Below are 12,526 nucleotides of genomic sequence, written 5' to 3' on the forward strand. Positions count from 1 at the left end.
CCCACCTCAGCCTCCAGAATTAAGACGATTGAACTATAAGCATGTGCCACCAAGCATGGCTAATTTAAAAAATTCTGTGGTAGCAATAGGGACTCACTATGTTGCCCAGGCTGGTCTTGAACTCCTGGCCTCAAGCAATCTTCCTGCCTCAGCCACCCAAAGTGCTGGGATTACAAGTATAGGCCACCGCACCCAGCCCCTAAGGGGCATATTTCTACCTGTTTAATTACAGATAACCCTAGTAACAATATTTTAAAGCACTCAACAAAATGCTATGATTGATTATGTCCCCCCTCACCCATGCAAGAGGCTTGGTCTCTCCAGAGTTCTAGAAATCACCCAGAGATTTAAAAAGTAGTAAAAGGTTATTAAGAGTGGTGTTATGCCTAATGTTTCCTCTACCTGGCCGTGCTGGTATACAGGCTACTTGGAGCCTGGCTTGAAGAGGCGCTCGTGGTGGGGGTGGACTCATAATCAGAAAGGACAGGCTCTGACCCAAACTGCAATGCCCCAAACTGCAGGTTTAGCCCTGAGATATCTGCTGAGCCAGGCATCTCCACAGCCAGAGCAGGAATCTACAGAGAAAGGTGAAAAACAAGAGAAAGTAATGGTCTTAATACAACCTTACTAAGGACTAAAAAAAAACCTTTCCCTTTAAATTTCCAGACTTACCCTTATAATCTCAATTCTCAAGCCCCAAACTTCTTGCCATAAGATGATATCTACCTAAAAGTCTAAGTACCTTAGAAGTCAAGGAAGCTTTTTTCTTCTGCTGTTTCAGTTTTTGCTGAGCCGGCTGAGGGCTAGAGGACTGGTTGTCTGAAGATCCAGGCGACATCTGTGGAGCTGATGTGGATTTGCTTGGCAGGGGAGAAGACGGAGGTGGAGGTGCAGCTGTGGAGGTAGCCACTGCAGGTGACTTCTCCTGAAGGAACACCTCCATCATGGTTGAAGATGGGGTAAAAGCCTGGCGCTTTGTAAAGGGGCTGTGCACTGTTGAATCATTTGGGTTCTTCAAATCTACAAGAGGAAACCCAGTATATGAAGCCAGAGATGCTGATGAATCTCAAGGAAATGCTATTATCCTGCACTAGCATCATGAACAAAGGCCTGCAAAAATCAGAAATTCATATAAACAGGTCCTCCTTTGGAGCTTAATCTCACTTCTAGAGGTGACAATCACAGGATTACATTTTTTTTTTTTGAGAAGGAGTTTCGCCCTTTTTCACCCAGGCTGGAGTGCAATGGCGCGATCTCGGCTCACCGCAACCTCCGCCTCCTGGGTTCAGGCAATTCTCCTGCCTCAGCCTCCTGAGTAGCTGGGATTACAGGCAAGCACCACCATGCCCAGCTAATTTTTTATATTTTTAGTAGAGACGGGGTTTCACCATGTTGACCAGGATGGTCTTGATCTCTTGACCTCGTGATCCACCCGCCTCGGCCTCCCAAAGTGCTGGGATTACAGGCTTGAGTCACCACGCCCGGCCTACATTTTTTTTTTGAGATGGAGTCTCGCTCTGTCACCCAGGCTGGAATGCAGTGGCACAATCTCAGCTCACTGCAACCTTCACCTCTCGGGTTCAAATGATTCTCCTCCCTCAGAGTAGCTGGAACTATAGACACGCACCACCATGCCTGCCTAATTTTTGTGTTTTTAGAGACAGGGTTCTCTCATGTTAACCTGGCTGGTCTCAAACTCCTGACCTCAAGTGATCCACCCACCTCAGCTTCTCAAAGTGCTGGGATTGCAGGCATGAACCACCACATCTGGCCTACATCCATCCTTAAATAAAGCCTAATTAAATCAACGCCATTACCCTGCCTATGTAAAACAGGAATGCACAAATAGTCCAAGTTTAAAGTACCACAAGTTCTCACTTAATATCATCTATAGGTGCTTGGAAACTGGCTTTAAGCAAAAACAATGCATGGCACATCTTTGAATAGCACTGTTTCCTTCAACATGATTTCATTATAATGTTGATGAGAAAAAAAAGCAGTGGCTCACGCCTGCAATCCTGTCACTTTAGGAGGCCAAGGCCAGTAGAACTGTTTGTGCCTGAGTTTGAGACAGACCTGGGCAACATGATGTGAACACATCGCTACAAAAAATTTAAAAATTAGCCAGGCACGGTGGTACGAGCCTGTGGTCCCAGCTACTCAGGAGGCTCAGGCAGGAGGATTGCTTGAGCCCAGGAAGTTGAGGCTGCAGTGAGCCAAGATTGTGCCACTATACACCGGTCTGGATGACAGAATGAGACCCTGTCTTAAAAAAAAAAAAAAAAAAGTTATATATTATTTCACGTAAAGTGGCAGTTTCCAAGAACCTATCAATGACATTAAGTCAAGACTTACTATATAAGGTTTTAAAATAGCCAAGCCTATGAACCTAAAGGCGATATGTTATTTTCAAACACTGAAGATAAGTCTAGGGAGAATAATAATAATTTTTTTAAAACCCAATCAACAGACTGCAACTCTGTATATGGCAAGAAAAAAAAAAAATTTTTTTTTTTTTTTTTCCCAGGAAAGCTAGCTACACACTAGTTCTAGCTCAGGCTAGCATGCGGTGTGCGAACACAGCTCACTGCAACCCCGACCTCCTGGGCTCAGGCAATCCTTTCGCCTCAGCCTCTGTAGTAGCTGGGACCACAGGTGCATGCCACCACGCTCAGCTAATTTAAAACAACTTTTTTGAGATGGAGTCTTGCCATGCGGCTCAGGCTGTCCTCCCGCTTGAGCCTCCCAAAGTGCTGAGATTATAAGTGTAAGCTACCACACCCAGCCTCTGAATCTGATGAGAAATATATAGCCTCAAATTTTATTATTCCCCAACTTTCTGAATTCAGCTAATCTGATTAGGGGAAATCATTTTGGGAAGGTAACCAACTAGCTGCCCCTTTTCTTCACTTCAGGACACATTCTACACTCCCTCCCCGTCAGCCTCTTCACAGTAATGCTCCAGTGCTTTAAAGATTCAAGTCACTTCCCATCTTCTCACCATACTGCACCAGTGATGGGGATTGTGTCGTCGAGCCCATGTCCCAAGAGGAGGTGGTGGTGCTTCCAGACTGAGAATGCTGAGCTGCCAACTGAGCCAGGGCTTGAGCAGTCTTGAATTGCTCCAAGAACTGGGAGCCCGTAGTACTGCCGCCTTTAGCTTCACCGACATCACCAAATCCTTTCCCCAACATGCTCACCTGTAGATCAACAAAGAGATGACGGAAATTGGGAGCCAGTAACCTTCTTCAGCTACTCATAAAGACACTCAACCAGACAGAGAGTTAGTATACATCAGGCAAGCAAAGAATGCTACCAGAATGAGTATACAGCATAGTCCACTGAGTATAGGACCTAGAGTCAGACTGTCTTAGATTGAAATACTGGCTGTGTAAGCTTGGAAAACTTATTTTTAATCTCTTTTTGCCTCACTTCCCTCATCAGAAAATAGGAATAAATGTAGTACCTCATAAAGCACTGAATACATGCATAGCAGATAGTAATCACTCAAAAAAGAGAGCCATTAAAACTTTATGTAAGTTTTATACCATCATTGTTTCCTTCACCCTGCTTCTCAGGGATAAAATTCTGCGACTGGAGAATTTTTCTTTTGTATTTTTTTGTAGAGACGGGGTTTCACCATGTTGGTCAAGCTGGTCTTGAACTCCAAACTTCAGGTGATCCACCCCCCTTGGCCTCCAAAGTGCTTGGATTACAGGCGTGAGCCACCACACCTGGCCGCGACTGGAGAATTTTTAAATCAACCAATACAATGAACATAAATGTAATATAATATTTTACTTTAGCCATTAAAGTCCTTGCCCTTCTCATTAAAGAAACCTCAAAAACAACTAACTGGAGCCTCATCTCGATGCTGCTGATAACTACCACAGAGGCAAGAAGGAAAAGTTAAAGGGCATCCCAACTTCTGCACTAGACAATCAAATAACAAGCCAGTATGATTTGTTTTCTCCATGCAGATACAAGTTCTATAGCGTAATCACTGGGCCAGATGTGGTGGCTCACGCCTATAATTGCAGCACTATGGAAGGCTGAGACGGGCAGATCACCTGAGATCAGGAGCTCGAGATCAGCCTGGCCAACATGACGAAACCCCGTCTCTACAAAAAAAATACAAAAGTTAGCCAGACATGGTGGTGTACACCAGTAGTCCCAGCTACTAGGGAAGCCAAAGCAGGAGAACTGCTTGAACCCGTGAGGTAAAGGCTGCAGTAAGCCAAGATTATGTCACTGCACTCCAGCCTGGACAAGAACAAGACTCCATCTCAAAAATAAAGTTGTATATGGTAACCACTGCATGATAACCAAGGAAATTTACTCTTAATGCTTTTGTGGGATTCCTGTCATTCCCTGATACTAAGTAAAACTATCAGCCTAGTCCAGAAGATCAGTCTTGACTTGTCTTTTAAAGCCTCCAAGGAGATTAAATCTAGTCTTCATTACTTTATCATCATCATCATCGTCAACAAACAGTCCTTTCTTAAAAAACTAGAATGGGTGCAGTGGCTCACGCCTGTAATCCCAGCACAAGGCAGGCAGATTGCTTGAGCCTAGTTCAAGACCAGCCTGGGCAATATGGCAAAACCCTGTATACTAAAAATACAAAAACTAGCCAGGCATGGTGGTGGGCACCAGTAGTCTCAGCTACTCAGAAAGCTGAGGCAGGAGGATTACTTCAGCCTGGGAGACGGAGGGTGTAATAAGCCATGATCATGTCACTGCACTCCAGCCTGGGCGACAAGGTAAGATTGTCTCAAAAAAAAATAAACGAAAAAGAAAAACAAAAACAAAAAAATGATAGCCTGGGCACAGTGGCTCACACCTATAATTCCAGCACTTTGGGAGGCAGAGATGGGCAGATCACCAGAGGTCAGGAGTTCTAGACCAGCCTGGTCAACATGGTGAAACCCTGTCTCTGCTAAAAATACAAAAATTAGGCGGGTATGGTGGCCCATGCCTGCAGTCCCAGCTACTCAGGAAGCTGAGGCAGAATAGCTTGAACCCAGTAGGTGGAGGTTGCAGCAAGCCCGAGACCACACCATTGCACTCCAGTCTGGGCAAGAGAGCAAGACTCCATTTCAAACAGTTTGTACAACTCAAGGTAATTTTTTTTCCCCCTTCAGTCTATATCCCAAGATTATACAAAGCATTATATTAAAAAAACAATGGGGTAGGCACAGTGGCCCATGCCTGTCATGCCAGCACTTTGGAAGGCTGAGGTGGGTGGATCACCTGAGGTTCGGAGTTCAAGACCAGCCTGACCAACATGGAGAAACCTCGTCTCTACTAGAAATACAGAATTAGATGGGCATGGTGGCGCATGCTGGTAATCTCAGCTACTCAAGAGGCTGAGACAGGAGAATCACCTGAACCCAGGAGGCGGAGGTTGTGGTGAGCCAAGATCGCATCACTGCACTCCAGCCCTGACAACAAGAGTGAAATTCCGTCCCAAAATAAAATAAAATAAATAAATAAAAGCAGTGAAAATTATCTAGTGTTCATTGTGTTATACATAAAAAGGAACTCCTTTGTTATTTAGCTCTATTAAATTTTCAGGGAAATTAATCCTCTAACATTTATTCTCAATGGAAACGAAATTACATTACATCACATATTAATTAGTACAGGTAATGCAAAAAGAACAGAAAAAACAGAACAGTGTTTATATTTAGTTTTGATATTTTTACTTAAAAAATTTTTTTTAACGGAGTCTCGCTCTGTTGCCCAGGCTGGAGTGCAGTGGTACGATCTTGGCTCACTGCAACCTCCACCTTCTGGGTTCAAACAATTTTCTTGCCTCAGCCTCCTGAGTACCTGGGACTACAGGCATATGCCACCACGCCTGGCTAATTTTTCGTATTTTTTTTTTTTTAGTAGAGATGGGGTTTTATTGTGTTGCCCAGGCTGGTCAGGCAATCCCTCACCCCGGCCTCCGAAACTTCTGGGATTATAGGTGTGAGCCACCATGACCAGCCTAAAAAAATTTTTTTAGAAACAGGGTTTCATTCTGTCACCCAGGATGGAGTACAATGGCGAGCTCTTGGCTCACTGTAATCTTGAATTCCTAGTCTTAAGCAATCCTCCCCCTTCAGCCTCCAGAGTAGCTGAGACTACAGAAACGTGCCACTGTCCTCAGTTGAAAACATCTTTTTGATATCAAAAGTCTGATTTGGTTATAAATTTTCACACTTCCAGACATTAAAAGGGCAATTAAGAGACTTAGATCACATAACCACGTTTTCCAGTCATTTATCTTAAGGGTTGGTAGTTATTTCTCTTCATTACACTTTCTTACAACCTTTGTCCTATTTTCTTTCTTCTTTTTCTACTTAATTCCAATACTGCTCTCCATTTCCCTTCTCCCCCCACCTCTTCTCACCAGTTACCTTTTCTATGTGGCAGGACATTGACCACCAAGTTACTACTAAATTAACACACACACACACACACACACACACACACACACACACACACACGCACACACAAAACATTTTAAGAGTTAAAAACTGACAGAGTTCTGAATTAGTACCTAGCTTGGCAGTTTTCTAGTTAAAATAATTACTCTAACTGGAAAAATAAAATTATATGCAAACACATGGTCTGCTTACCTCTTACAACTTTAATATCCCTCCATCAAATAAAAGGAAAGAAAAAGAAAAAAAAAAGCAGTACTTCTTAGGACTTACTGACTAGGAGAAAACTGGTACTTGCAGCATCTTTGTTTAGTTTAAATGATTCCTTTGATGCAGTTAATGACCTCAGATTTTTTTAAATGCTCTGAGTCAACAAGTACTGTGCCATAAAGGCTCTAAGTTATTTATAATACCACTACTGAAACCACACTTGTATAGCCACCTTTGGGAAGACAGGAAGGACAAGCGCTTTCATCCCTATTTACAGAGAAATGGAGACACAGCTAGTAAGTGGCAGAACTGGGAAGACCATAGGTTTCTGGAAGCCTTGTCTACAAATGTCTGGTTTAAGTAAATATATAAGACAATTCTGCCCGTCAAGAAATGGGGAACTGCTACAATCCCCCATCACAGTTTAATAAGTGTTGCAAAAGGATTAAAATGTGTTGACAAGTTTATGTCATCGACTTTCTCTCAAGAGTAATAACAGACAGTGTTCATTCAATACAATGAGTATTCAGTAAATGACGTTAACTTATTTATATAAGAATATCCAGTCTGTCCAGAACTAAGTCCTCTCTTAGAGCTACTCCCTATTACCCAACTCAAGTATCTCTACATCCAAGTCTGCTTAAGAAGACAAAGAGGATGCTTCACCTACCAAAAACCTCACTGTCTTTGGAAGGAACTGTGTATGTGTGCCAGGATTAGCAGGAAGGTTTGATAAGGATAAAACATGTTTCCTACTCACCATACTGTGATGAGAAAATGTGTTCCCTGAAGCAGGCTGTGATATGGCAGTCTGCTTCGAATTGCTGAACACCAGAGGCTGGGCCAGAGAAGGAGCCTGAGACGGATCCAGATTAGATGAATCATTCTCCATTGTAGATGGTGTCTTCCCCAGCAGAACAGCAAGGTCAATTCTATTGGGGAAGGGAAGGGATCTTGATGAATAATGACTGAACATGCTAGCATTCCCCAATACTCAAATCAGATTAGATCAAAATGAAGCCACTTAATAGAGCTTCTTCTAAAAGGGCTCAAACACAAAGCCTTGAAATGCTTAACTTCCCAAAATAACTGATGCATAAGAACCACTACAATATATAGCTGAATTCCACTGATGTTGCCAATAATAATGGTTAATTTTAAAGTGAAGTCATTAATTTATGAAATATCAAATGCTAGTTTTAACACTGAAGCTCAATAACTTAGCCAAAATTTGTAAGTACTTATCCATCATTTTAATACTGAATACCTGTCATTACTAATTCCTAAAATAGAAAACCATATACCAGGCTGGGCGCGGTGGCTCATGCCTGTAATCCCAGCACTTTGGGAGGCCAAGGTGGGCGAATCATGAAGTAAGTAGTTGGAGACCAGCCTGACCAACATGGTGAAACCTTGTCTCTACTAAAAATACAAAAATTAGCTGGGCATGGTGGTACACTCCTGTAATCCCAGTACTTGGGAGGCTGAGGCAGGAGAATGGTTTGAACCCAGGAAGCGGTGGTTGCAGTGAGCTGAGATTGCACCATTGCACTGCAGCCTGGGCAACAAGAGCAAAACTCAATCTCAGAAAAAAAAAAAAAAAGACCATCACATACCAGAACACTGGAATCTTCAAATGGCTTTAGAACAGGGACAGTTTGGGAGAGATATTTTTTCCCGCAATTTTCATAAAATTTCCTAAGTTACCTGTGGTACAATGTATACTTGAGCTCTGCCTTGTTTCTGTCACAAAGCTCCTAAAATACTTAGAATTTCCTAAGTGATAGTGTCCTTTGTTACTCATAACAAGCTTCTTTCAACTGTACCTGAGTTTATGTTAATGAGGTGGATCCCCAGAAGCTTCAGGATGAGGGTTGGTCACTACAAAGACCAAATAAGGCTGGGCACAGTGGCTCACACCTGTAATCCCAACACTTTGGAAGGCTGAGCTAGGTGGATCACTTGAAGTCAGGAGTTCGAGACCAGCCTGACCAACATGGTAAAACCCCATCTCTACTAAAAATACAAAAATCAGCTGAGCATGGTGGCAGGTGCCTATCATCCCAGCTACTCAGGAGGCTGAGGCAGAAGAATTGCTCAAACACGGGAGGCAGACGTTGCAGTGAGCCAAGATTGTGCCACTGCACTCTAGCCTGGGCAACAGACTGAGTCTCTGTCTCAGAAAAAGAAAGGTCAGGTAAGAGGGTTGGAACTTTCAGAAGCCCCTCCCAATCCCACCAAACTCCAGGGATGTAGGCAAGGTGGCTAATAAGTCCAATCACCAACAGCTAATAATTTAATCAATCATGCCTATGTAATGAGATTTCTAACAATGAGATTTGGAGAGCTTCAAGATACCTGCAGAGGACAAGTTCTGTGTGCCCCACTCACATGCCTATTTATACCTTGCCCGATGCATTTCTTCCTCTAGGCTGTTCCTGAGTTGTACCTTTATAATACACCAGTAATGCGCTAGGCGCAGTGGCTCACACCTGTAATCCCAGCACTTTGGGAAGCCAAGGTGGGTGGATCACCTGAGGTCCGGCTGGCCAACATGGTGAAACACTGCCTCTACTAAAAATACAAAAATAAGCTGGGCATGGTCGTGCATGCCTGTAATCCCAGCTACTCAGGAGGCTGAGGTAGAAGAAAGGCTTGAACCCACAAAGTGGAGTTTGCAGTGAGCCAAGGCCATGCCACTGCACTCCAGCCTGGGTGACAGAGCAAGACTCCATCTCACAAAACAAAAACAAAGAAAAAAAAAAAAAAACAGTAATAGTAGGTAAAACTCTTGAGTTCTGAGTCACTCCAGTGAATTCTCAAACTTGATAAGGGGGTCATGGGAACCTACAAATTTGCAGCTGGCTGGCAGAACCTCTGAAGTCAGGGCAGTCTTGTGGAACTGAGCCTTCAACTTGTGGGGTCTGCACTAACTCTGGGTAGTTAATGTCAAAACTGGTCTAGAAAAAATCCAAGAGGTTTCTAGGGGATTAAAAATGTTCCCCGAAGAGTGTAACTCCTACCAGTGATCCCTAGAGATTCAAATTCTAAAACATTTATTAACTGAATCCTGTTGATCCAAAGGAAAAAAATGACCGTTTTACTCAGTGGGCTCAGAGAACAGAAGAAACTACTGAACAGTTCTAAAAAAATTCAGAAATAAAAACATTTCCACTTTTCGTTCTTTTTTCCCTGACTTATTTCAAAACAAGTTATATACTCAGCACTGGTGATATGAAAGGCTGATCTTTGTAATTAAAGCGCTATTTAGGGGGAGAATCAACTTTAAAATTATAACATATGAACTTCCATTTAATAGATTAACTAGCACTAAGTCTTAGAAGTCTCTCAATCAACTAAAGAGGAATGGAATGTAATTTGGTTATTATCACCAACACCATGGGAATTTATAAAGGCCAATGCCTCTCAGTCTCACAGTTATCTCAGCAGATGTCTTTAAGAAAGGGTACTAAATTTTACTGCACACTTGCCTCTGACCAGCAGTGATTGTCACATTCTCCGCAGGCAGAGGCACTGAAGACACATTAGAGGCAGTGAAGATCTTGGTCTCAGAAAGCTGGAAAACAGAGTAATTAGTCGCTCTGGGTATCAGGGATGCTACAGTCAGAAATTTGGCATAGGTAAGGGGAATCCAACATCAAGAAAAAGTGAAAGCCCTATAAAAAGAAAACTACCCTGAGGAACCCTGAATGGATTGACTTTCAAACCCTTCAATATATGCTCAATGGTTTCAGCCAAAGAAAGAGTAGAGCCAAGGAACCCAATAAAATATAGTGGAGTCACATGATCATATGCATGCTGAACTTACAGGCACGCTACATATAAAAAAAGAAAAGAAAATCCCTCTATACTTTCCCATTGTAGTTCCAACTCCCACCTCTACCCCAATCACACTTGTCTTCTACTACTCCCTTCATAGCCCCACCCCTCCCAAGAAAGATCATAACCAAGATGAAGAAAGAAAGAAAAAAAAGTTCATTTTCGGCTTTTGAGCAGTAAAGGCCCAAGTGCAGGTGAAATAAGGTTTTTTCAGAGATAATTTTAACTAGATGCCATTTTTGCCTTAATATTGACTTTATGTCATCTAGTCTTTCCACTATTAAGGCATCAAACCTAGGTAAGCAAATGCAGGGATTAACTTTCCCTACTATTAAAAGTTGATTTGGGTTTTGTTTTTATTTCTTGATTAAAATCGCTAAAAAACAGAGAATCCACTCCCCACTCAACATCCAACACCATGTATCATTCTCTCAAAGTTGCTTAAGCAGACAAGCCAAATCTCAGCAAGGAGCATAATTTGCCCATTTTCACAAAGCAGGCTAGTTCATTGATGATACAACAGAAAATAATCATACTATGATGCTGATGCCTCTGAAATTTTAAAAACCCAGAATTGGCAATCAAAAGTCTTCACATGTCATTTCTCTTATCGCAAAAGCTGTCTTGCCTGACTACATGAAAGTATAGAAAAGTACATAGATTAAAAACGTAAAAACAAGGGTTTATCCATGATCACTGAAAACCATAATTCATAGGAAAAGCTTGACTGTGACCAGGAATCAGCAAAATTCTTACACTCAGGTAGTACTCAAATGAATTCACACAGCTTGTTTACGTGCCACCCATCTATGAGGTTTCCAAGTTGAGTCAAGGTGGCAGATAGCCAAGTCTACACATATTCATCTCAATTACAATTATACAGTTGGACTTCAAATAAATAAATAAAAGGGTTCCCGAGTCAACCAGACTACAAGTTTGAGGATTTGGTACCACAACACTCACTTTGTATCCACTGCCAATCCATTACAGGACCTTATAGCAAATACTTAAATGCTCCAAGTAGTCATGTACCACCAGCAGCTGTTACTCAATGCACTACCTGCCTAACTCCATTTCTCGTGCCCTACCCAACCACCAATCTCTTCCTGGAATAAATCCGACAATCAGATATTGGACTTACACAAGTGCACTTGCCCTTTCCATAGTGTGGTTCCAGAGTCCTGTTCATGCCCAGTCTCCTTCATATAACATATGTGAAATGTTCTGGCTCAGAACACTATTTTGGATGTAAAAGTTTTGGGTCAGAATCTTAAGGGTGAATTTTGAAGGGTAGAAACATACCCATTTTCTATCCCTAAACACCACTTAGGGATAGAAGGCATTAGTGAGGAATGACCTGGGAATACCTACATCTTCATTCCAATCTTCAGTCCCCCATTCCTCTGTTGCAGTCCTCCATGCACCTGAGAATAAAGAAAAATAGTGACATAACCTATTAAATGCCAGTACAAAGCACTGTGTAGAAAACATTATTTTATTAATTTTTTTGGCAGCCAAAAGTGTGACTAAAATTTAGCAATCAGAAGAAATTCTTGGGCTTTAGAGGTAGGGAAAGACTCTTTAGAAAGGGATACCTGAGAGTACCAGGGTTTTAATAAGATTATGATTTCATAGCTACTTCCAGTTTTTGTTACAGAGCAGCGATGGGGGTCGGGGGAGACAACAACAACTCAAAGCTCCAAACAGTATCTTTAACACCCTCAGGTCTGATTTAGTGGTTCGGTGAAATGGCAGCAGCTAATTTAAACCATAACATGCAAACTATACCTATTTATCTAGTATAAGACAAAAAGAAAACTGCAGGCAGTCTGAAGAAGGATAGTAGCACTGATAGAGAAACACAAATGGTTACCACATAATGGTTAGTGAAGGAGCAGTGAAGAAGGATGGGTTTGAAACCCAAACTGAGGGCAGTGAAAACTATCTGCTATGAGAACTGGATTAAAAATGCATATATTCAGCAGAAGTCAAGTTTATAGATCTTATTGGTTTAACTATATAACTATACGAAAAGCCCCAGC

The 12,526-nt window shown here is 42.1% G+C and overlaps 1 protein-coding gene across 37 annotated transcripts in view; it reads right to left on the reverse strand.

Moving 5' to 3' along the window:
• The window catches only part of UBAP2L (ubiquitin associated protein 2 like), a 56,393-nt gene that overhangs the window by 19,512 nt on the left and 24,355 nt on the right, over nucleotides 1–12,526 (reverse strand). For all 37 annotated transcript variants that reach the window (XM_032265066.1, XM_032265069.1, XM_032265063.1 and 34 more), the window contains 6 exons: nucleotides 11,856–11,908; nucleotides 10,136–10,221; nucleotides 7,405–7,576; nucleotides 3,002–3,200; nucleotides 743–1,020; nucleotides 403–575 (listed from right to left, as the gene is read on the reverse strand). In XM_032265066.1, the coding sequence (XP_032120957.1) occupies nucleotides 403–575; nucleotides 743–1,020; nucleotides 3,002–3,200; nucleotides 7,405–7,576; nucleotides 10,136–10,221; nucleotides 11,856–11,908 (961 nt within the window). The remainder of the gene's footprint in view (nucleotides 1–402; nucleotides 576–742; nucleotides 1,021–3,001; nucleotides 3,201–7,404; nucleotides 7,577–10,135; nucleotides 10,222–11,855; nucleotides 11,909–12,526) is intronic.

Source organism: Sapajus apella, unplaced genomic scaffold (assembly GCF_009761245.1).
Source record: "Sapajus apella isolate SASKATOON/1434 unplaced genomic scaffold, GSC_monkey_1.0 scaffold148, whole genome shotgun sequence".
NCBI classification, from domain to species: Eukaryota; Metazoa; Chordata; class Mammalia; order Primates; family Cebidae; genus Sapajus; species Sapajus apella.